Raw genomic sequence first — 26254 nt, 5'->3', positions numbered from 1 at the left:
ACAGGAGGCCACACTCACAACCCCGAGATCGAGTCACTTGCCGTAATGGACTGAGAAAGCCAGGCTCCCCTAATAATTTTTAAATCTCAACTCATACCTCTTCTGATTCAGTATTTTGAAATCATAACCAATAAACACCATTGATTGTTCATATCAATGACACCCTGAATGTGCATACATTGTATCAGATTTTTAGTTCTTAGGTACTTCAGTCAATGACTTCTTGTATTACTTTAGATTTGTAGTTGTTCTAAATAGTAACATGTTCAAAACACCAGAACATGTATTTTAGTTACACATGGCAGTTATTTTAATTCTTTACTCATTTATTCATGAATGATACACATTTTTTAAAAAGGTTTTATTTATTTTAGAGAGAGAGAGCGTGTATACACACGGGGGAAGAGGAGGGAGAGGGACAAGCTGATTCCACTGAGCACAGAACCTGAGGCAGGGCTCAATCCTACCACCAGAGATCATGACCTGAGCCAAAAATCAAGAGTGGGATGCTTAACTGAGTTGATAGCAGTTATATTTGTTTTATTTATTTATTTATTCATGAGAGACAGAGGCAGAGGCAGAGGGAGAAGCAGGCTCCCCTGCAGAGCAGGGAGTCTGATATGGGACTCAGTCCCAGAACACTGGGATCTTAACCTGAGCCAAAGGCAGCCGCTTAACCAACTGAGCCACCCAGGGGCCCAGCAGCTATATTTATAATAGCCCAAAATTAGATGCCCAAATGCTCATCAACAGATGATTGAACAAATTGTAGGAAATCCCACAATGGAATACTAGTCAGTGCTTTTTGAAAAATAAAATAACCTGATGATATAAGCAATGATAAATCTCAAGCTTATGCTGAGTCAAAAAAGCCCGGCAAAAAGGGAACTAAGTGTATGATTCCATTTATTTAAATTTCAGAAAAATGCAAACTGACAGAAAATGACTGCCTAGGGATGGAGTTGGAGGAGACGTGGATTACAAACTCAGGGGAACTTTTGGAGGTGATGCAAGATTGTTATCTTGATTGTGGTGATGATTTAATGAGTGCTATGGTCTGAATATATCCCTGCAAAATTTTTACATTGAAATTTTTTTTTAAGATTTTTATTTATTTGACAGAGAGAGATCACAAGTAGACAGAGAGAGAGAGAGGGAAGCAGGCTCCCTGCTGAGCAGAGAGCCTGATGCGGGACTCGATCCCAGGACCCTGAGATCATGACCTGAGCCGAAGGCAGCGGCTTAACCCACTGAGCCACCCAGGCGCCCTACATTGAAATTCTAACCTCCAAAGTGACCATTTTAGGAGTGAGTCCTTCTGGAGGTGTTTAAATCACAAGGTTGGAGCTCTCATACATGGGATTAGTGGTCTTACAAAGAAGATCCCAGGAGGTTCCCCACACTTTCAACCATGTAAGTACAGCTAGAAGGTGCCAACTATGACTCAGGAAGAGCATGTCCCTTGATCTTGGACTCTTTAGCATTCAGAACAGTGAGAAATAAATTACTGATATTTTTAAGCTATCTTCTTTGTGGTATTTTGTTATAACAGCATGAATAGACTAAGACAATGTGTGTGCAAATGTCAAAATTGATCAAACCAAACTTCCCAGCTTTATCTATATGCAGTGTAGTGTTCCTAAGTTAAATATCAGTAAAGTTTATTTAATGGGGGATAACAGTAATATCTTCAGGCTGTTGTGGGGTTTCATTGACTGTGCTAAGCACTTTATCATAATACCTGGCTCCCTTAGTTTGGTGCTACTGAGACTTTCATATTAAACCTCAATCTCTCTTCTGAGCTCATTTCACTCGGAGTCTAGGGGTAAATGAGTATCTAAGACTACATAGATCACATGTGGTAAGGAATTTTTAAAAGATCACAGAATTTGGCAGTTGGAGTGTCACTAGATTAAACTCAATATACTTATTAACCAGACAGAAAAATACACATAAATAAAGGAAGAGTGGGGTTCAAAATTCTTTTTCATTGCATTTTTAACTTGGCAATTCATTAGAGGTTGGAATCATCAATTTTCCTTGGGAAGTATATTTGTATAATGTACAGAAAAACAAGATCTAGTAGGAAGCAAAACACATTTCTCTCAAAGCTTCAGTTTTTAATGTAAGATAAACTAGAAAGGATGATCACTCATGTACCATCTAACTCTAAATATTAGTCACTCCAATCAATCAATATTATTTACTTATTACTTTAAAAAAGATTTTAGTTACTGAGAGAGAGGGAGAGGCAGAGCAGGCAGAGGGGCAGACAGAGGGAGAGGGAGAAGCAGGCTCCGCACTGAGCAGGGAGCCGTACCCCGTGGCTCCATTCCAAGCCCCTGAGAGAATGACCTGAGCTGAAGGCAAAGGCTTAACCAACTGAGCCACCGAGGTACCCCTCCAACCATTCATTTAACTATCCTTTATCTTTCCTTGCATTCTGTCATACCACAGTGTCCCAGTTTACCTCCTACTTCTCTGTCTTCTCTCTCCTGCTCTTTCATCTTCATCCAGGTGTGGATTTTCCCCAAGGTTTCTGTCTTACCATTTTCCCCTCTTCTGTGTAGAAGCCAGTGAAAATTATGATCTCCACTTTCAAACTTCCAACCCCAATAGTTTCTAGGAAAGAGAAAATGATAAAAAGTGCAACAGGGGCAGCTGGCTAGCTTAAGCCAAAGAGCATGCAACTCCTGCATTTGGGTGGTGAGTTTGAGACCCACCTGTAGAGATTAAATAAAAAAAAAATTTTTTTAAGTGCCACAGAAATCAAATAGGATGAAGAGTGCAAAGGGTCACTGAATTTCGGCAGTAGCAATTAGGATGTCACTAAGTGAGCCATCCGAGGTTTTTGAGTAGGGGTGTTACACTTTGGGAATGAAGAATCTGGCAGTACTCTGAAGAATGGATTGGAGCCAGAAAATATTAGTAATATTAATATCTAAAATTAGATATGGGGGTCATAGATATAATGATGTAATCATTGGATTTAAATGTCATTAAATTCCGATGTTTCATCTTGGCATTCCAGGCGCTAACAGTTGCCCAGTTCCATCCCAGCCATTACTCCGCCCATCAGTATACTCCCCAGCTCCCATACTGGACTATTTACTGTCTAACAAGCCTAATCTTTCCTGCTTCTACATAGCCTCCGGCTGTTCTCTGCTGATAATAACTGCCCATCCTGACAGCAGCTTTATAAACGTAAGTGCTTCTTGCAGCCTTCTATTAACTCCCAAATACCACGTATTTCCTCTAGGTTAACAATAGCTTTTGAGTGACACGACCGATTCTGACTCATTTTTACACCTCCTCCCGCCCGCCTCCCTCCTCCCCCGTTCAGTGCCCCGCCCAGTGTTTACCACTTAGAATGCATCCGCAGAATGGATGAACTCGAGTAAGGAGGAAAGAAAGGCACCTAACAAAGGCTTGTAGAATTCTACAGGCTTTTCAGGTATAGTAGCTCTTTTAATGCTCAGATGTTTTAGCAGCCCAGAACGAGGTCTTCCAGTCTTACAGCTGAATAAATTTGGGCTCAAACAATAAAACCTCCGGCCGTACACTACAGCCGGCAGATAGAAAGATATAACTATTGCATCGGAATCATATGGAGGAATTAAATCCTAATCATCATCCATTCCAGAGAATCTTAAAATTGTGAACCCAAGAGAATAGAGTACTCCGTAAAAGTCACGAATTCGCAAGGATATATCCATGCGAACCATTTCCTGCCCGGTTTTCAAGAGGAGAAACTGGGCCCCCAACCCAGATTCTAAAACATACGAATTGGGCCTTCAACCCCCTCCCCCGCCCCCAAATTCCCAGGGGAAATCTAAGAGTCGGCCTCCGGAGACCACCGCAGCGACCGCAGCGTGCACAGAACGTGCGGAACTAGGAAGAGGAATTTCCAGCCCAGCTGGGCGTCTCTGATTGGCTGCCGGCTCAGCTTGGAACTCTGGGACGTGTGGCGTAACATCCGCCGGGCCCGCCATCTTGTTCCCAGGGGCAGTTGGCGGAAGAGATCGCGCTCCGTGGCCGCCGGTTCGCCTTCTGCTGGGAGTTCTCGCGCCCGCGTCTCGGCGTCTGCTTTCGATCCAGGGTCCTTTTGTCGGCGTTCCCGTTGCCCTCCCTCATCCAGCTGGGGGACAGCGAGGCGGCCCCCTCCTGACGGTGTTCCATGGAGTAGGGTCCCGGACCGTTGTCCCGAAGAGCGAGATCGAGCTTGGCCCCCTCCCCCTCCCTTCTCCCTCCCTCCTTCCTTCCGCCGCAACATGGCTAACAACAGCCCCGCGCTGACAGGCAACTCGCAGCCGCAGCACCAGGCGGCCGCGGCCGCGGCCCAGCAGCAGCAGCAGTGCGGCGGTGGCGGCGGCGGCGCCACCAAGCCGGCGGTCTCGGGCAAACAGGGAAATGTGCTACCGCTGTGGGGCAACGAGAAGACTATGAACCTCAACCCCATGATCTTGACCAATATCCTGTCGTCGCCTTACTTCAAAGTGCAGCTCTACGAGCTCAAGACCTACCACGAGGTGGTGGACGAGATCTACTTTAAGGTACGAAGAGTCTAGGCCTGGGGTGGGGGGGGGGCGGGATTGGGAGGGCTAAGTTCCGAGGACGGGTTAGAGGAAATGGGCGGAGGCGGCCCTTGAGGTCTGAGAATTTGTAGGTGCGGGAAGGTTGGGGGGGGGGGCGGTGGTCTGTAGTCGGCCTGGGAGGGGTCAAACTGGGGCCGCCCTCTCATTTCTTTTTCAGATTTTTAGGGCTGGGAGAGCCCGCCACTATTGAACTCTTTCCTCCCCCAACCTCCTGCCCACCCCTGGGGGGAGTTGGACGGGAGGGTTGGGGGAGGGGGAAAGAGTAACTGAATCCTCTCCAGTTTACAGCTTTAAAATTATTCCTTTTGACGTGGATCTACACAGCGCCAACTTGTTGGTGCTTCTCCCGCTCACCCTGGGCCAGGGCGTGTATTGACTTCAGTGTTGGCCTCGTGTTGTTGGTATTCTCTATCCGATCCAGACAGGGAAATGGTCAGTGCGTGTGTCGGGTGGGGGCGGGAGGGTTGAGGGTGGAGAGGTGCCAGGGCAAGAGGTGTACAGAAGGCCTGGAAATTTTCCCAGCAGGAAGTCAGGAGTAAGTGGTCTCAGTTACTTGTGCATTGGGCTTGTTTAGAATTATCTGGGCCCTGGGCTTCTGCGGCAGGGTCGGTGCTGGCTTGGCTGTGCTGGGGAGCTCACCTGGCGCCTCCTCACTGCACTCTTGTCTCAGTTCTTGTTTCGTTAGCAGGATTGACTCAGTCTTGCAGCGAGGCTCGGAGCAGCCCAGGGTCGCAGGTAGAGGTATGCACTATTAATCATGCTCAATCGCCATAAATGCATTTCCCTGATTAAATGAACGGCTAATTAGGTATTTTTTGGCCATTGGTTTTGGGCTTTTCTTCACCAACTAGATCGGTTTTCTCCACTTCCTTGCAAATTATGTAGTTTTAAAGCTATCTTCCAGGCCTCTTAAGGTTAATTAATATTTAAAGGAATATTAATAATAGTCTTAATAATCTTTAAATATTTTAGCGAGCACATCTAACAGAATACCGTCTGTGGTGTGTATTTGACTCCTAAAACATTTGACAGACCACATATTTTCTGTGATCTGAACATACCTGTAGAGGTGCTAGCAAGAGGAAATTCTTTATTTGCGTTTAGGTTATATTTTGTCCCCTATCCCCCCCGTCACACCACCCCATTAAGTGATTAGGTTATTGAAGAAATTTGAGATACTAGTTGTTTTTGATAGAAAAATCGTAGTTTGAGAATACAGTTCAACTTTGGGTATGTAAAGTACACTGAAATTTTCTTATCCTTTTACAAGAATATTGTAAGTGTAATACTATGAACTAGGTTTTTTTATAGCTTTTAAAAGGTAAGGCCTTTTTCAGTGTGGATACAGTATGGTGAATATTCTTAACTTTGTGTAGTAAACTTCAAACAATTGAAAATTGGGTTCCTGCTCTTTCTGTATAGCAGGTTCTGTTTAAAAATACAGGCAGATGTTAACGTGATAGAGGAAAAGCTTGTTTTCTCAAATTCAGATACTGTGTTTTGAAACAATTCAAGAATGTACTAGAAGTTATTTAAATTTAGTTATAAAACTAGAGATCCAGTCTTTGTTATCAAGATGTCCAGATTAAATAAATCATTGACATATGTAGGCTTCCAGTTCTAAGTTGATTTCGTGTTGTATCCACCCCTTTGCTAGCCTTAAAGGAATTGAAACATCTTTCATACAGCAAACTGGGGGAAGGAAATAAAACCATAAAGCAGTGCTGAGCATAATAGTGTAGTGCTCACATTTAAATGCATGCTTTTCTGTCTGAAGCCACAGAAAAAAGATCATAAAAATGTAACCATTGGTGGGGTAAAAATACAGTTTTAGAAATGCATACTGAAAGAACAGAATTTTATTTTGATTTTGTTTTAAGTTAAGAAATAAAGATTTTTCTAAAAGACCTTGAGTTATATGTTATCAAGCTAATATTCTTTGCCATTTTGAGGTAAAGTATGTGGTTTTTATAGGGTACTCACCTCAACAAAGATGATACTGTATCGCTTATATTTAATATAATGACAAGTCACACTCAGTTTTTAACAGTTTATATTCTGGGGGAAAATTGAATTGGTTCAAGTAATTAGGCCGAAAATAAATTACTAACAAGAATTATCTGTATAGGTGTGGCCCTTGTAATTTCATCTCTAATCAGGAATGAACATAATGCCTGTTCATGGTAAAAATAAATAAATGTACAAATGAATTTCCATAATTTTGCATTAGAAGTAACTTGTTACTGTTTTAACATGCATATACTTCAAGTCATTTTTTAAAAATTTTATGATGTAGAATTTTAAGTCACCATAAAATTAAGGGTATTAAATTTTTTTGAAATAAATACTAAAACTTCATTGATACTTTTTGCTTCAAGTTGGAGCCTTAAATCCATTTTAAAATGAGAATTTCTATTTTTTTAACAACTCATAAAAAGATACAAAATTTATATAACATCAGATATATTTTTACATGTATATGAGACTCTTAGAAATCTTTTGGCTCCACAAGTATCAGCTCTCTACAAAGCTATTTTAATGGGATTTCTGCTCATAAAACTGTTGAGGTTTTGTTAAACTCCGGCAGTTTTATTGGTGCTCTTTAAAAGCTCAGCAGTTTTTGAAAGATGGTTTACATGTAAACAAAATATATGCATCATGTCAAAGTAATCAGCATCCAAACTTTTGGGAAAAGCTGCTCTATTAGAGACTTGGGTTTACTTTAATCATAGTTTTAAAAAAAATTTGAAGTATGAATGTTTGTTGTGTTCCTCTTTTCTATTTCAGGTCACGCATGTTGAACCATGGGAGAAAGGAAGCAGGAAAACAGCAGGCCAAACGGGGATGTGCGGAGGGGTAAGTAGAAGTACGTGCATTTTTCAGTTTTTCTGTGTCTGATAACATAAGTTTAAAATTAGGAAACTAAAAGTAACGGTTACTCAAATGACAGTTGGCAAAGCTTAGAAGTTTGTTTTTATCTAAATTCAAGTGTCTAGTGAATGGGGTTAGAAAGTTGCTGTTTATTAATGCTCTATTCTTAGTTCTGGGTTATATCTTACTATTAATACCTAATAGGATTAATAAGTTGGTGTTAAATATTTGTTAGTTATTTTGCTACTTTTTCTTAACTGTTTCCCCTAAAGGTTCGAGGTGTTGGAACAGGAGGAATTGTTTCTACAGCTTTTTGCTTGTTATACAAATTATTTACTCTGAAGCTAACTCGTAAGCAAGTGATGGGTCTCATAACACACACAGACTCTCCATATATTAGAGCCCTTGGATTTATGTATATAAGGTAAACATGCATTTATCTACATTTCCATTTAACTCACATTTTAATTCACATAAGCCTAATCAATCTTTTGTAATTCTAGGTACACACAGCCCCCTACAGATCTCTGGGACTGGTTTGAATCCTTCCTTGATGATGAAGAGGTATGTCAGCAAGGGTAATAATTAGTTTTCTTCTGATTACTCTCATGTAAAAAGATATAAAAATATCTTTTATTTATTTATTGAAAGTTTAATGTTTTTCAGGGTTTCCTATACTTAAATTTACTTCTCTCATACTTTTGGAATTGCTGTCCTTTTTCTAAGACTTAGTGGATTTTATATGTCTTAGGTTAACTTTCTTAAATTTTCTCATTTCTTAATTGTTTAAATGGTTTTGGTAACTATTGCAGTTTTTTTCTTTCTAATTAAGTTTTGTATATGGCGTTGATCTTGACTTGTGCTGTTGATAGTGACTTTTTAAGTGGGCCATGCTCAAGATTGAGGTGTTAAGACATGCGCATACAACACTAATTATAGCACTTTATTCTCTTGGAACTTCAGCTCTCTGTGCTCTAACTGTTTCCACGTCTTAATACTCCCACTTGCGTAGGAGTGCAGAATTGAAGAGGAGGGTGGGATTTAAGTAGGGTGAGAGTTTAGAGGATTTATTCAAAGTGATCAAAATAGTACAATTTTTGCTTTCTGACCCCTAATATGTTATACTTATTTATAAAGCCAGACGAAAATCCTAAAATTAGGTTCTTGTTTTTAATTTAAGAAATGTTTTTTTTAAAAAAGTAAGCTCTGTACCCGGTGTGGGGCTTGAACTCATGACCCCAAGGTCAAGAGTCATATGTGTCTAAGACTAAGCCAGGCCAGTTCTCCTTTTTGTTTAACTATAAATGTAGTTTGTCACTCAGGCTTAACAAGGTTGAGCTTGTTACATATGTTCAGGAAACAAAAGTTACTTTCAGAAACATTGCTATGTCGGATTTAAATCATATATATTAATATGCTTACAGAGTGAAGTCCAAGATCTCAAAAAGTACTTAATACATACCTGTATTGCCCGTACATATGCCCCCACCACTTTGTATTTTAAGATTCATAAAGTAAATTTTGAGTGCTGCGCTTCAGTAGTCTCGTTTAAAACATTTATCCAAAGAATTTGTTGAATTAAAGGATAGTTGAAATAGAGATCTTTCTAGTGTTTTATTATGTGCAGACCTAAAAAAAGTCTCACTCTTGTAGACATGGAGAATTTTTGGCAGGGGCTGTTCACTGAACTATTCATATTTCTGAAGAATAAAAATATGTATTAGGTGTTAAGTCACAATCTTTAAAGTTGCTTTTCTTTTTAGAAGAGATTTTTCAGGCCAAAGGACTTCTCCTTTCTATATTTAAAAAGCATGTCCCTCTTCATAATTGGTATTGCATTAGGTTTGTTTCTGAATGCTTCTGTTTAATCTGTTTTTTATTGTATTTACAAACCTGAGGATCTCTATTTAAGCTAACTTATTGTTTTCTTCCTTAGATATCTGCAGCGATTATATTTGGAAATACTGTATATCTGAACACTTAAATGTGTGTGAGTGCAAGCAGTTTTACCTTTAGCTCTTGTTTTCCTGTTTAGATAACAAATCTCACTTTCCTTGTGTGCTTGCACTATAGGTTTGGGACTGACAATAGCTGACTAACATGTCCTGAGCTGTGAGAGGGCATAGCAAGAAGGCCTTCATGCGGTAATGACCCTTTTCAGAGACAATGGTCATCATGGATTATGCGTTTCCAATTATTTGTTCATTTATTTATTTTCTACATAACTCTAAATTAGAAACCTCACTGCTTCATGGCAGTTGGTTTGCTATTGCTTCCAGTTTTATTAGGGCTTCATTTTATATTAGAGCTGTTAAAAGATACTCATTAGACAGGATTGTCTGAAGTAGTTCATATGTAGTTAGGCTACAGTGTTAGGAATGATGTGTGCAAACGTGTCCACGGAAAGAAATACATAATTAGTAGGTACGTGGAATGTTTATTTAAGTTTATTGTTCCACAGAGTTTAGTTATATAAGGGGCTGTTTCATATTCCTGTTAACTGAGTGAGATTAGTATACTTCATGCCCATGAGGCTGCAGGGTTTGTTCTCACCTGCATGCACACACTAAGCCCAAATATTTCTCTGTATCATTCATTGCCAGATTAGTAGGGTACACAGATTACAATTTTTGTTAGAATTTTTGTATTTGAGATTCCAAAGATGGTAATATTTTTATAGTATACATGTGTGTGTTGAAATTAATTTTTTTGACGGCTAGGGTATCTTTTGTGTTTTTATAGGACCTAGATGTGAAGGCTGGTGGAGGCTGTGTAATGACCATTGGAGAAATGCTACGGTCTTTTCTCACAAAACTGGAGTGGTTTTCTACCCTGTTTCCAAGAATTCCGGTTCCAGTTCAGAAGAATATTGATCAACAGATCAAAACCCGGCCTAGAAAAATCAAGAAAGATGGGAAGGAAGGTGCTGAGGAAATAGATAGACATGTTGAACGCAGGCGTTCAAGGTAACATACCTCTTGGAATTACTTTAAAATAAACTTTGTACAAAGGTCCTTGGAAATCAGTGGCAAACTTCTTAAGAAATTCTGTGTATGCTGTTCCTTTTATGAGTTTGTCACTTTTAACCCCAAAAGGTCATTTTTTTCTGCCTTTCAGGGTCTTTAATTGTTCCTAACATGTCTGTGTATGTGGGGAATCTAAATGAATAAGAAGTTAAATTTTTAGGATTTGTTTTGTTTGTTGACATTTTCTTTTTCCTTTCTTAAATATTAGGTCTCCAAGGAGATCGCTGAGTCCACGGAGGTCCCCAAGAAGATCAAGAAGTAGAAGCCATCACCGGGAGGGCCATGGGTCTTCTAGTTTTGATCGAGAATTAGAAAGAGAGAAAGAACGCCAGCGACTAGAGCGCGAAGCCAAAGAAAGGGAGAAAGAAAGGCGAAGATCCCGAAGTATTGATCGGGGGTTGGAACGCAGGCGGAGTAGCAGGAGTAGGGAAAGGCATAGAAGTCGTAGTCGAAGTCGGGATAGGAAAGGGGATCGAAGGGACAGGGATAGGGAAAGAGAGAAAGAAAATGAGAGAGGTAGAAGACGAGATCGTGACTATGATAAGGAAAGAGGTAATGACCGAGAAAAGGAGCGAGAGCGATCAAGAGAACGGTCCAAGGAACGGAGAAGTAGGGGTGAGGTAGAAGAAAAGAAACACAAAGAAGATAAAGATGATAGGCGGCATAGAGATGACAAAAAAGATTCCAAGAAGGAGAAAAAACACAGTAGGAGTAGAAGCAGGGAAAGGAAGCACAGAAGTAGGAGTAGAAGTAGAAATGCAGGGAAACGAAGCAGAAGTAGGAGCAAAGAGAAATCAAGTAAACATAAAAATGAAAGTAAAGAAAAATCAAATAAACGAAGTAGAAGTGGCAGTCAAGGAAGAACTGACAGTGTGGAAAAATCAAGAAAACGGGAACATAGCCCCAGCAAAGAAAAATCTAGAAAGCGTAGCAGAAGCAAAGAACGTTCCCACAAACGAGATCACAGTGATAGTAAGGACCAGTCTGACAAACATGATCGTCGAAGGAGCCAAAGTATAGAACCAGAGAGCCAAGAGAAACAACATAAAAACAAAGATGAGACTGTGTGAAATTTTTTTTGTAAAAGTGGATCACATTGAATCCTATAAATGTTTGATTAAATCTGCTTTCTTTTTTCCTCCCAAGTTGAAATTGTGCAGTAGTTAACGCACTCTTCAAGCTCCCTGTAGGCTGCATTTTCATTTCCTCTTTTGTGTAGGGAAGTGCCTTTGTAATCCCATTTATTGCATTGATGTTTTCACCCAGTTGTTGAGTTTGATACATGATGCACAGATTGTTCTTGCATTTTTATTGTTTAATTGTTTTTGAGATGTACAGTCTGTACATATGTCCTGAAAATGTTTTAATTCCTTTGGCATGGTTGCCATGTTGGTTAAATTTGTATAAGGCAATAAACTGCCACTAATTCTATTTTTGTTTTGTAGGTGTGGGATTATGGTTTGTGTACTGAAGTTAGCATGGCTGTGCTTTTCATAATAGAATGCTAAAGACTTTGAGAATGGATCTTGGATGTCTATTATAGGAGAATTTTGTGCTTTCGGTGTACATGAAGGCTGCAGTTGTAGGATTAACATTCTTGTCCACTGTATATTATCTTGGAAGGCTCTTGTTAATATGTTACACTTAATATTCTCCACAGTTAACTTTAGAGAGATTCATGACAAGTTAGTTTCTGATGCAGAGGTTTCAATTAGGCTGTGATTTGATCAAAAGTCCTTTTAGCATTCTACCTCAAAGGGACACTGTTAGTATGCCTAAAATTTATTCACTTAGTTTTTCTTTTTTATTTGGAAAAATACATGACATGTAATCTTTTTTCTTGAATTTCTCAGATTTTAAAGTACTATATTAAAGGAAAAAATTAATGTCTAAAGCCTAGCATTCTTGCAGCAACCCTATACTAACGTGAAATTGGGAGAGGGTGGGGCAGATCAGTAGAGAAATAGATTCAAGCCTCAAGCTTCCAAAGCATTTTTATAAATGGGAAAAAACTTAAGAAATTATGAAACAGCTTGATATAGTGTCCTTTTTTTAAAATTCAAAACTTTTTTTATTGATGATGAAGATGGCTGTTTGAGTTTTTAAACTTAATCTAGAACAGAGAAATATTAAAAAGTAATGCTGTGCTGCATTATTTAAGATTATCAGCAAATTATTTGATAGATTGTTCTTATGACTTGTATTCTGATTACAGAGAACGATCATGAGTGTGGAATAAATACTGGATTAAATCCTTTATTCTGGGTGTTGGCTTTTCCCCCATTTGTCAACATTTTTTTAAAAGTATTTTTATTGTGGAAATTGATAACAGTGTTAGAGTCACACTTTGTGTAGAGGGATGGATATCTCAGTGCCCAGATGACAAGTGAATTTTAAACGTGTAGACTAGAATTGGACATAAGTGATAGTCAGTAATCCTTACTAGAGTTCTTAATATTGGCAGTTCCCTCTGTCAGTGAGTGTTCTGTGTGTCATTAGGTGGTTCTTTCGATTGGGAAATGACTTACTTTTCACATCAAAGGTGCTTATTGAGATACTTTGCACTTACTTGGATTATATGTTAGAATCAGTTAAAATTTGGACTTGAAGTAAGTTTTATAAGATAACTCAGTTTTTTTAGAACAAGAAATTTGAGGTGCAAGGTGATGTGTTCAGTCAGTGCCAGGACAACAAGGAGTGTTCCAGACAGTGTCTAGCATATTAACATGTTTTATCTCACTGTTTATATTGGCCAACTTGGTGGGCACTCGGCAGCCGCCTTGCAAAAGTGATACATGGGCAAACAAGTACATTTGGAAGAGTCCATATGTGGGCTTAACATTTGTACCTACCTAATTCCAGAAAAATCTCATTAAATGAAGGAATTCCTCTCTGAAAAAATGCTATGCTTTTTTTTTTAAAATAAGTGGAAGATTCAGTCATCTCGCCTTTTAATTGAGCATCAAGTGAATTGACACTAGACATAGAAAAGTATTTTCAAGTAATGAAAGTAGATTGATCTTACATTGAAAATATTTTTAGCATTCCTAAATGATGGTGCTACTTCTGAATACAGTTCCACCTCAAATGTTAATTTAACTGTATTTTAGGTAAAGTGTGGAAAATTTATTTCCAGTAGAGGTGAAAATTATCATAAGCTGTATTTGATTTATGATTTTTAATGTTAAATTTGCTCTTGAACATTTCGATAAGTAGTAGAACATGTTAATAATACTAATTGTTGCCAAATGTATGCATGGTTTAATTTGGAAAGTGGCTTCCTGAAAGACTGGGAAGACAAGTGACTGCAAAAAAAATCTCAGAATTATTTCTTATAACATGAGCAAACTTGAAAAGCTTTTGATAGAAAGTTAAAAATAGCAACCTCCATCGAGTGTTTGTTCTCAGCTTACTGAAATGACTTCACCTTTTCATGTATTAATATCTTTCATCTGTTTTCTAATGTTCCATTTGCAATTAAATACTATACATGGGCTAGTATATTATCAATCTTGAAATTTTAATATAAAATCTTCATTTTAATGCCCAATTTATAATCTTATTTGTTGGCTATAATGCCATAGTTCCTCTGAGGCAGTGGTTCTTAACCTTTTGAGTTATGGGCTTTTTGGGAAATCTAATGAAAGCTACAAGTCATTTCTAGAAAAATAAAAGTATTGTAAAATTGCATGCAATTTCGAAAGAGCTAAAGTGCCCTAGGGCTTCTGTGCTCTTTATTTTTTAAAAGCTTTGGTTAGGTGAACAGTAGTAGTTGGGAATGAATAGCAAGTTTAAGTTCCTGAGAGTACCAAAGGCAGTAGTTTCTGGATTTTTTGTTTCTTGGTTTTTTTGCTTAAAAGGTGAAATGGGGGGGGGGGGACTTAATGGTACTCAATTATCTTCCCCAAAAGGGTTGTCTTTTATGAATAATAGTTTTGGTTTTTTTTTTTTAAGATTTTATTTATTTGACAGAGATCACAGAGAGCTCACAAAGATCTGGCAGAGAGGCAGCCAGAGAGAGGAAGGGAAGCAGGCTCCCTGCTGAGCGGAGAGCCCAATGCAGGGCTCCGTCCCAGGACCCTGAGATCATGACCTGAGCTGAAGGCAGAGGCTTTAACCCACTGAGCCACCCAGACGCCCCTGAATAATAGTTTTTTAATTTGGGCAGAGATGAGGCTCAGACTGGCAGTCTATACCCTTTTCAACTGATTTCAGCTGTGCAGCACAACTGACCAGTTGGCTGGTTCTCACTGGTTATATTGACCAATTAATGAACTTTATTATTTTTTTTAAGATTTTATTTGTGAGAGTACACATGTATGAGCAGGGAGGAGAGGGAGAAGCAGGCTTCCCCACCTGAGCCTGACCTGAAACAGGACTTGATTTCAGGACCCTGGGATCATGACCTGAGCAAAAGGCAGATGCTTAACCAGCTGAGGCACCCCAGGTGCCCCTGGCCAACTAATGGACTTTAAATTAGTTCAGGTCCTAATCTGATTCTGTCATGGAAATGCTGTAGTTAGCCTTGAGCAACTAATGTAATTATGGGAAGAGCTTATTTTTAATGGAAAAGGAAACACTTCTTCCTGATCGTCCGTCCCTGAAATTCCTTCCGTCTGTCTTGTGGGATCTCACAGCACTTCACAAATACTACTGAAGTGACACTTCATTTTAGGATCACTGGCTACCAACATTTGTTACTGTAGGAAGCATGACAGAATAAAAACTGAAAAATGTTACATAGCCCACTTAAAATTCATTGTTTCTCAGACCATTGATAGTCAAATTTCTATCACATAGTTTTGATCCATAATGTTTTGCACAGGTAGAGTATATTCAGGGTGGGGAAGGTTGTCTTCAGCATGTTGCAGAAATTGAGTTCTATTTGTTCAGCTAGAACAGTTGACCCTAAATACACGAGCCATGAGGTGTTTTTTGATTTTTTTAATCACAATGATCAGGAAAAGGGACATCATAAGGAAATCTTAAGTTTCCCTGATGTGCAAATACCTAAAATCCACTAGTCTAAAGCTAATTTTCCTTGGTCGGCACTTGTTCTGGCCATTCTGAAGCTGAATTATTTCTCCATTGGGTCCTTGGATTTAGTCACTCCCTGCAAATTCCACCAGCCCTGACCTCCTGACATCCCCAGTAAATATACAGCCTAAGGGAGAGAAAAAGTGCTTGCTGAGCAAATGCAAGAGAAGACCTCTTGCCTTCTCTACTCCCTCCTACTTAGAAATTCTGAAGTCATCAGTGTCCTCAATAATAGTACCAAAAGGTGAAATTTCTTTAAGTGCTGAACCCATGCAGCCAGTCCAGGTACTGGTTCAGTGAGCATTCCTTCCAGAATGATTCTGATCCCCGTTCTTGGAAGTCCCAGGGTCCTGAAATCAAGTTCTGTTTCAGACTCCCTGCTCAAGGGGGAAGCCTGCTTCTCTCCTCCCTGCTCATACATGTGCACTCTCGCTGAGCCTTGTATAGGGACTGGCACTGACTGTGGACATGTCATTTATCAGTTTACTCAGTTCCCAAATCCCTCTCTGTCTACTTTGTGTTACTGGGGCTGTGCCAAACATTTCTTTATGCCTGCTAGCACTATGTTCAACTTATCGGGAGAGGGTACTGGAGGGATGCTGCAGAAGAAAGGATCTTATCCTGGGTCTGGTGTGTGTTCTTTTTTCTTGCTTCTGCACTGTGGGGGCTCAGGGCACCTCCTGGGACAGTGCTTCCCAGCAAGTGCACCAGTCCCCCTGCCAGCTTCCCAGCAAGTCTTCGGGCAACTTTCCAGCAAGGCTCTTTGGCAGCCCAGTGGGTTGCTTCCAAACTAGTTTTGTTGACACCCTCTCCTCTCCAGCCCTGCGCTTCAGTAGCAAACAGTGGGTCACAACCACACCCTCTCCAACACACTGAGTCTCAATCTTGCAAAGGAACCTGTTCCAAATGTGTTCCTTACTTGGGTCACTTGCCTTGGATGTAGACATAATGGCTGCTCCTATAGCCACTGTTGCTGTATTGTTGAGTTCTCTTTACCCTTAGTAATTAATCCCCTGTGACTGAGTACTAGTTCTTTATACCACACTTTGCCTGTTCAAGTTACTGTGTCTCACGTTTGGACTGGGCCCTGACTGGTACAGTGGATTAAGATACCAATCATAAGGATACCCACCTCATTAGGCTGGTTGATAACCCCTAATGTAGTGTAGTCTAAGTCACTCAGACCGTTAAGTTTGCTGAAAATGATCTGGTGAATCAGACCGACTTCTTGACGGAATTGTGACTGAGAACGAGGAATAGTCCAGTCCTTAGAAGAATGGACAAGACTTGTGTAGTTGTCACAGGAGGATGCCCACATGGAAGAAATGGCACAATAAATACCCTCTAGCTGCCTGGCTTCCTGCTGACTTTCTCATTGTCTTAGGGGTTTTTTTGTTGTTGTTTTTTGTCTGGTCACTGGATATGCTTGTGATTTCTGCTTACCTTAAGATGGCCTGAGTTGCTCTTCCTTGGGACCCACAAGCCTAACTGGTTTCTTTAATCGGAACCATCAGAGATCCCTGATCAGTGAAAGTCTGTCTTCCTGGTATTTCCTTGACATTTAATTCTTTTCTGTGCTAATCACTAATAAGAAAATGTCATCTACTTAACTGGACCTGGCAAAGAAGTCAACAAAGAAGTTCTAAGTGCAACTGCTTTTCCTTGGCAGAAATGGTCTGCCCAAGGGCAGAAGAGGGATGTGCAGGTATGAAGAAAAATGGAGTATGAATTAGGGCCACTATCAATCTCACAGTGTCCAATTTTCTCCTGGACGATCAGTGTTACTCCATGTTCCTTCTGTGACACTAAACAACTTTTTTATTTCCCCTGTAATGACTATTTGAAATCCTCACTAGATTCTTAAGTCCCTTACTCCACCTCCATACTCATGCTCCCTTCATATACAGAGAATATCAGGTTAAAAAAAAAAAAAAATCCCTCAACTCGCTGTCATCTCTCCCCCAAACCACAACATTAGCTGCATTCAGGTGTATCCTGTTTTCCTCCTCACCTCTCATTTTTTATCCTTCGTCGAATGTTGTAAATTCTGCCCTACACTTTTACTTCTACATTTGTGTGGCCGAGACTGCCAACAGTCCAATATCCATTCTTCCCTTCTTCCATAGCAATACAATGTTTTGACTGTGTATGCTTTTCTTTTTCTTTCAGCTTGACAGCCATGAGACCAACTTCTGCCTAATGGGATATCACAGGCAGCAGGAAACTTCCTTAAGAGCTTCTTGGCATAAAGTTCATCTTCCCCTCCCCACCCCCACCCCCACCTACCTGAATTCTGCTGCTTAGAACTTTGATATAACTGGAGCTTTATTTTTGGACGTTAGTGAAGAGAGCTTCACACTCACAATGACAGACTACAAAATTGAAAGGAGCCTGGGTCTCTGCAGACTCCCATGAAATAGGACTGCCAACCTAGCCTTGGATCCTCTGCCTCCACTATTTTATATCAGAAAGAAACTTCTGTTAAACCACCTTTTTTATAGGTTGGGGTTTTGTTTTGTTTTGTTTTGTTTTTTTGGTCACTACCAGAAAAGCATAATCCTAACATTACAGTTTTGATATCTGTAATTATATACCAGTGACAAAGCCTAAAATATTTAACAATAGCTTAGTAAAGGAGGTTGGATGTCAGGAAGCATAGACACAGGCATTGTGAGCTAGAAAGCTTATGCCCCTTGATACGCAGCAGCCTAACATTTTTCTCTCTCTCATTAAGGTTTTTGTCTTTATCTTTTATTTTCAGCTCTTCTCCAGGCCTTTGGATTCTTGAGTAATTTTCCTACCAGCACACTAAGGCTGTTTAAACAAATTCACTCTTGCAGCCACTTCCCCTCTAGGTGCCTTAGCTCCATACTCCTTAGGACCTAAACTCCAGTGTTTACTGCTTTGCAGAATTCTGGTCCTGAAAGAATTACAGACAGCTGGTAAATTTAGAAATGCAAAGTTTTAAAGTAAATTTATGTTTTAAAAAATTGCTTTATTTGTACCATTTACCCATGGAATTACTCAGCAGTACCACTCATAATGATTTTGACAGCCACGAAGTTGACATTAGCCAGAACCCAATTCATAGTATAAAATCATTGTACCTCCAGACACTGCTTCTCTGTCTTCTCTGAACCTCCTACCTCCTCTAAAGCTCTTGTCATCCACTCTCCCACAGCTCATGTCAGCCACAGACCTTGAGAGATACTCCCCTAGAATTTTAACACTTAATCTAACATGTCTCCATACTTCTTTTCTCACGCCTCCTGCCATGATTCTTAGTGATTCCAATATCCACTGAACAATCTTTCCAATACTCAGAACTCTCAATTTCCTGATCTCCTGACCCCCAGTGATTTTCTTCCTCCACCTGACCTTACCTGCTAATTCTGATCGTTACATCCAAGAACTGGCCACTGTCAAGAACTGAAACTTGACCACAGTCTCCATTTCAAACATCCCATTCTCTCATTGCCAGCTCCCACGTTTTCTGTTTGCTTTCCTCTAATACCCTTTCCACCACTTCTTTAACTCTGCTGGGCCCTCCAGTGTGTTGTCCCTGCCAGCCCTTCCCCCTGCATCGCAGTCCCCTTAGCCTCACTTCCTTGTCCACCAGCCTAGTTCCCCAGTCCGATATCACACATCACTTCCTTGTAAACACCTCGTCTCCCCTGCTGCAGTCTCTCTCCATTGTACTTGTCTGGCAATTCCCTAGTCCTAGTTAAATCCAACCCACAGCCTTCTCTGTGTCTGAGCACAAGCAGCTGAACATGACTGGAGAGCATTTACAATCGTGCTGACTGGCGTCTCTTCGACCCATGACCATAAGCTTCTGGGACTCTGGGCTGCTGTGAACCTGAGCAGGAGTGCCTCTCTAACCTCACCCTCACACAGCGCTGGTGGATGCCAAAGTGTTCCATTCCCCTCTCCCCTCCGGACTTGTCCTGAATTCAGGCCACAGGCTCTTCTCTTCCTTCCTCTCCCAGTTCACTGGGTGTGGAAGAGGGTACGACTTTGAGCCAGGCAGCTTTTAGCCAAGGGCAAGTCTGAGAGACTCCGGGGGAGCTGTCCACCACCGACACTCCCTACAGCTCAGAGGGTGAGGGCCGCCTTTGCTCTACCAAGCCCTCCTGCTCCTCAGGGCCTTTGTCTTCCCTCTTCCCTCTGTTTGGCAAACTCTGCTGAGGTTTCCAAGGGGCCCTCCTCGCTTCCTTGAGGCCTCTGCTCAAGCACCTCATTGCTAGAGAAAACTTCCCTGACCGCAGTAAATAAACTCTGCCCCTCAATATTCTTTCCTGTTGCCCTACTTTTTCTTCAAAACATTTAACAACACCTGAAATAGTAAATACTTATTACTTTAGCTGCTTATTTTGGCCTTTTTCTACTAGAGTGTATGCTCCATGAGTGCAGGGCTTTGGTTCAGTTCTGTTTGTGTCCCCGGTGCCCAGAATAGATCTGGCTATACACAGTAAGTACTCAATATATACTTGTTGAATGCACAAAAATGCCTTGAATTCATAGTAGTTCATTTCCAGAAAGCAGAGTGGTCTGGTTTTTTATTATATTTTTAAAAAGATTTTATTCATTTGAGAGAGAGAACATGAGCAGGGTGAGGTAGGGGCAAAGCAAGAGGGAAAAGCAGACTCCCCACTGAGCAGGGATCCCAGCGATGACAAGGGGCTCAATCCCAGGCCCCTGAGATCATGACCTGAGCCAAAGGCAGACACTTAACCTATTGAGCCACCCAGGCGCCCCCAGAGTGGTTTAGGGGAAGGATATCAGTGTTAGACTGTTTTGTTTTGTTTTGTTTTTTTAAAAACAACTTATTGAAAAAAAAACTTATTGAATGTATCTGGCATGCATATGTATTTGTGGTCCCATAAATATGTGTATAGACTTCTATATAAAACAGCACTCCGATCTCACCAGGATATGCACACTTTTCTACATGTCTTTCCTAAGAAAGACATGTAAAAGATCATATTTAGGCTAATGGTTTTCTCTCTTCCTAATCAGAGAAGTTTCTGCTTGTCTGACCCACTTCTTATGAACGATGTAAGGCAAAGTCCTCTCCTCTTCCACATTATTGAACTTAACCCTATTTTATTGGGCAAATGGGGAAATGGACTTTGTAAGTCTCTACATAGCTCAGCCCAGAATTCTGTTAGAAATATGGTAAATACCTCCATCCCTTTATAACCAAGAAATCATTTTGTAGCTACTTTGTAGCTTACTTTTTAAAAATGTTCACGGGGCGAGCACCTGGGTGATTCAGTTGGTTAAGGGTCCAACTGGTGGTTTCAGCTCAGCTCGTGATCTCAGAGTCGGAACTGAGCCCTAAGTCGGGCCCTGTGCTGGGCGTGGAATCTGCTTGGGATTCTCTCTCTCCCTTTCCCTATGCACCACCCACCTCCAAATCCTCTCCCTCTCAAGTAAATAAATAAATAAATAAATGGTAATAGGAATTGCCATATAATTAGAGAATCTCTTGGCTTCTAATTCTAATGGTACCTTTCTTTCGGAGGCTCCTGATAACTATTCTTTTCTTTTTTTCTTAACTTGCTTCTTCGGAGTATTGAGCCTACCTAGATCAGGAGTGCAGTCAAGCAGTTTTCTTTCTGAAAAGTCCTTCTTCCACTGTGTAGTCTTTCTTCTTTGTCCTTCTCAGTCCACTAGGGAAAAGTTTGTTTTTCTTTTTCAAATGTTTCATTTTGAAGTAATTACAAATGCACAGGAGGTTGCAAAGAAATGTATAGAGAAGTACCATAAACTTCCTCCAGTTTCCATCAATAGCAGTAACATCTCACGCGCAATGGTACAGCAGCAAAGCCAAGCAAGTGACGCGGCTACAATCCATAATTCTCATTCAGATGTCACCAGTTAATGCCGGCACATGCACCCCTGCGTGTGTGAGTAGCTCTAGGCGATTTTACCACATTTATAGCCTTGCATAACCATCACCACAATCAAGATACTCAACTGGGGGCACATGGGTGGCTTGATTGGTTGAGTGCCCTCTCTTGATTTTGACTCAGGTTGTGGTCACATGGTCCTGGGATTAGGCCCCACGTCAGGCTCCCTGCTCAGTGGAGAGTCTGCGTGTCTCCCCCTCCCTCTGTCCCTCCCCCTGCTCTCTCTCTCTCTCAAATAAATAAATAAATCTTTAAAAAAATGATGCTCAACTATATAATCACCATGAGACTCCCTTTACATCCAGACCCACCTCCTCCCCCATCCCTAACTCCTGACAACTGTTAATATGTTCCCTATCTCGATCATTACATTATTCCACAAATGTTACATCAATGGAATCACGAGGTGTGTATCTTTTTGAGATTGGCTCCTCATTCAGCATAATTTTGTTGAGGTTCATCCAAGTTGCTGTGTGTATCAATAGTTTATTTGTTATTCCTTCTTATTGATGGGTAGTAGTCCATGTTTAACCATTCACAGGAAAAGGCTTTTTATGTTTCAATATGAGGCAATACTCATGGTCTTTTTTTTTTTTTAAGACTTCATTTATTATTTGCAGAGAGATCACAAGCAGGCAGAGAGGCAGGCAGGGAGAGAGGGGGAAGCAAGCTCCTCGCTGAGCAAAGAACCTGATGCGGGGCTCAATTCCAGGACCCTGAGGCAATGACTTGTGCAGAGGGCAGAGGCTTAACCCACTGAACCATCCAGGCGGCCCAATACTCATGGTCTTAGTCATATTCAGGGAATACCTGTATCTTGGTAGCCACTCATGGTATGCATCAAATAAATACCAAGGGATATATTTTTCCTAACTTATCTCTGAACATCAGAAACTTTTTCAAATATCAATTTTTCATGGTGGCAAAAACATGGGTTCAATTATACTACAGCCAGATTCATTTAAAAAAAAACAACAACCAAAAAATTTTAAAATTAAGATTCCCATTAACCTTAAACAGTTCACTGGCCTCTTTAAGAAAGGAAAAAGTTGATGTCTGTAAAATTAAGTTTACGAAAAGAGAAGCAAAAATTTCTGGTAACTCCAGGAGAACTTATACCTACCGGAAAATTATGAGCCATCTTGTAATAAAAGCTTTCTGCTTGATTCATAAGCTCACTTAAATAGAAATTAGAAAAATACCATGTTTCTGGTAAGACGGGCCACATAAAAAAGATCTACTCCCAGATTAGTAGAACTGGATGGCAATTTTTTTTTTTAATTTATTTGACAGACAGAGATCACAAGTAGGCAGAGAGGCAGGCAGAGAGAGAGGAGGAAGCAGGCTTCCAGCTGAGCAGAGAGCCCGATGTGGGGGCTCGATCCCAGGACGCTGGGATCATGACCTGAGCCGAAGGCAGAGGCTTAACCCACTGAGCCACCCAGGCGCCCCGAACTGGATGGCAATTTTTACAAAAACAAAAGCAAAACGAAAACAAAAAAACACACAAGGAACCTTTGCAGTAGTCAGGCATCATTGTTAGAGGAGCAATCATTTCATAAATAAAAAAGAATCATGCTATATCCCCCCTCATGAAATGCTCTTCCTTTACTTTCAAACAAAACAAACCCCAACTATCTCCTAGGCTCAGCTCCAGACCCTTCTCTACAATTCTTCCAAACACACAGCCCTCTGTACTTCCTCCAACTCATGACATCAGTGAGGTGGCCCTTCTCAGGTACTGCCATGTAAATATTCTGCTTGAAATTCTTATAATGGAGCATCTCACTGGGTTCTGAGTTTCTCTCTGTTGTTTATTGCCATCTTGTTTTTAACAGCAAAATAAACCTGGAAACATCCTGAAGTACCACATCCAATGCAGTACTGATTACATAAGTTATAATTAGCCCTAAAGAATGATAAATATAGGCATGTATTTAATGTTGTGGAAAGATGTTCATAGAACATACTAATGTCTATTATCGTACTATCATTGTCAAAGAGAAAACTAGCACTTTCTGTATATGTAACTATGATAATAACAACAAATTATACATAAAGAAGGAGAGAGATTTAAAAATTAATAATGCAGGGTTATGTATTTTTCTCTTTCATTTTCTAGGTTTTTTTCAAAAGTTTAATGATAAACATGAGCAATAAAAACAGTAAAAAATTAATGCTACTATGGATACCTGTATATAAGTTTTTTTGTTTTTTTTATTTTTATTTAAATTCAATTAACATCTAGTTCAGTATTAGTTTCAGAGGTAGAGGCCAGTTATTCACTAGTCTTATATGTGCCCTCCTTACTGCCCATCACCCAGTTAACCCATTCCTCCCCTCCCCTTTCCAGCCACCCTCAGTTTGTTTCCTATGGTTAAGAGTCTTTTAATGGTTTATCTCCCTCTCTGATTTCATCTTGTTTTATTTTTCCCTCCCTCCCCCTATGATCCTCTGTTTTGTTTCTTATGTTCCACATATGAGTTGAGATCATATGGCAATTGTCTTTCTCTGTGTACATACATTTTTGTATGGACATATGTTTTCATTTCTCTTGGGTAAATACTTAAGGGTGAAATGATTGGGTCATATACTCGTGTATGTTGTACACACAATTATGTCCAGGTATATATCTTATGTGAAGTGTTTGTTCAAATCTTTTGCTTATTTTTTAATGAGTTGTTTGTTTTCTAATTAGGTTCTGAGAGTATATACATATATACATAGATAGTTTAAAATTTTTTAATTAAAAATTAAGTATGTGATTTGCAAATATTTCCCCCCATCTGTGGTTTGTCTTTTCATTTCCTTAATTAGTACAAAACTTCTTGATTTTGATGAAGTCCAATTTATTAATTTTTTAAATAGATCATGCTTTCAGTGTGGTATCTAACAAATCTGCCTAATCTAAAGACACAGAGATTTTTTTTCTTTTTTTTTTCTGGAAGTTTTATAGTTTTAGGTTATATTTGGGTCTATATTCCATCCTGAGTGAATTTTTTATATAGTGTAAGATATGGATCAAAGCTCATGTTCTTTTCATCTCATTATTTAATCATTCCCGTACCATTTGTTGAAAACAAATCTCTATTAGATTGTCTTTGATGAAAATCAATTGTCTATATATGTATGGGTCTATTTCTTGACTATGTTGTTCCATTGATCTGTTTAGTTCCATTGATTTATCCATCTCGATGCCAATCCTTATAATTAGTTAATCCTGTCTTAATTACTGTAGCTTTATAATAAGTTGAAGTCATGGGTAATAAATCCACTCCCTTTTACCCTATTTTGGTTGGAAACAGGTCAGACTGATGAATTTTAAGCCCAGCTCCACCACGTAATACTTGTGTGATTTCATACAAGCCAGTTAGTAATAATTACTCATTTATATACTTGTTTATCACTAGAATTGAATATTAGAGTGTTTGGGGCACCTGGGTGGCTCAGTGGGTTAAAGCCTCTGCCTTCTGCTCAGGTCATGATCCCAGGGTCCTGGGGTCAAGCCCCGCATTGGGCTCTCTGCTCAGCAGGGAGCCTGCTTCCCCTCCTCCTCTCTCTGCCTGCCTCTCTGCCTGCTTGTGATCTCTGTCTCTCAAATAAATAAATAAAAGTATTTTAAAAATAATAAAAAAATATTAAAGTGTTTAGATTAAATGCTTATAAAGAGCCTGAACTAGGATGATGCCTCTGGAAATAAAAAGTACTGGAACTACAGGGTGGCATGTGGGATGGACTCTGCTATCTTTCTCTGCACAGGGTTATCCTCTTGCCCTTCTATCTTTTTTTTAATAGATATAATAGACAGATAACATTGTGTAAGTCTGAGGTATACTAAGTGTTGGTCTGATACATGTATTGCAATATGATTACTCCAAAAGCATTAGTTAATACCTCTATCACATCACATACTCATCATTTTTTTGTGTGTTAAGAATGGTTAAGATTTAGTCACTTAGCAACTTTGAAGTTCATAATACAATAGCATTGACTATAATCACTATGCTGTCCATTAGGGGCCCAGGACTTATTTATCTACTCATTATAAGTTTATACCCTTAAACAACATCTCTTCAATTCCCCTGCCCCCCAGGACCTGCCCTTTCATCTTAGATATTGAAGTTTTGCACCAAATTGCCCCAACTGCAAACTGATCACGTTGTACTGCAACAACAACAATGAGAATGACAAAATAAAGGTGAAAAAGAATTTAAAAAACTGGTCAGGACCTCCCAGTTTAGGATGGTCATTCCATTATATCAACAGTTTTCTATGCAGCTTTGTAAAATTTTACTTCAAAAAAGGTTTTTTTAAAGAAGAGAGTGAGGCACCTGTGTGGCTCAGTGGGTTAAGTGTCTGCCTTTGGCTTAGGTCATTATCCCAGGGTCCTGGGATGGAGACCCTTGTCCAGCCCCTCAGGCTGCCTGCTCAGGGAGGAGTCTGCTTGCTCTTCTTCCTCTGCCCCTACCCTGTCTGAGCTCGCTCGCTCTCTCTCTCTCTCTCTCAAATAAATAAATAAATAAAACCTTTTAAAAAATGGCTTTAAAAAAATGAAGAGAGCATTCTACATACTACCTTGAAGCCCAGGTTAAAGTAGCTTTTGGCCAGTTTGTTGGTGTTTTCTTCAGCTCTTCTTTTTTTCAGTCTTCGCAATACCGGTCCCTGCCAGTCTCCAAGGGCCCCCCAGTAACGGGTCAGCAGCACACTAAAGGGGAGGAGCTACTTCCCAGGATCTCTGCCCTGGCAGCCCAGCGACCAACAGTGCTGCTCTCCTGGGGACCAGAGAGGACCCTGATCACTCTGTTGTGTG

The 26254-nt window shown here is 40.1% G+C and overlaps 1 protein-coding gene across 5 annotated transcripts; it reads left to right on the top strand.

The window, feature by feature from the left end:
• Positions 1-3963: 3963 nt before the first annotated feature.
• Positions 3964-11923, top strand: PRPF38B (pre-mRNA processing factor 38B). 5 transcript variants are annotated; one of them, XM_080801214.1, is made up of 8 exons: positions 4027-4553; positions 4877-5027; positions 5284-5336; positions 7383-7451; positions 7739-7890; positions 7970-8030; positions 10209-10432; positions 10701-11923. In XM_080801214.1, the coding sequence occupies exons 1-8, from the start codon at positions 4272-4274 to the stop codon at positions 11560-11562; spliced, it is 1854 nt and encodes a 617-aa protein (XP_080657340.1). In that variant the 5' UTR covers positions 4027-4271; the 3' UTR covers positions 11563-11923. The 5 variants fall into 5 exon arrangements, with proteins under 5 accessions (XP_080657336.1, XP_080657337.1, XP_080657340.1 ...); XM_080801211.1 differs by lacking the exon at positions 4877-5027 and having other exon boundaries at positions 3984-4553; XM_080801212.1 differs by lacking the exon at positions 4877-5027 and having other exon boundaries at positions 4510-4553; positions 7383-7461.
• The last annotated feature ends 14331 nt before the right edge of the window (positions 11924-26254 follow it).

The sequence above is a fragment of the Martes martes genome, assembly GCF_963455335.1.
Source record: "Martes martes genome assembly, chromosome: 4".
NCBI lineage: Eukaryota > Metazoa > Chordata > Mammalia > Carnivora > Mustelidae > Martes > Martes martes.
The sequence above is the reverse complement of the archived record's forward strand: the minus strand, read 5'-3'. Positions and strand labels throughout refer to the sequence as shown.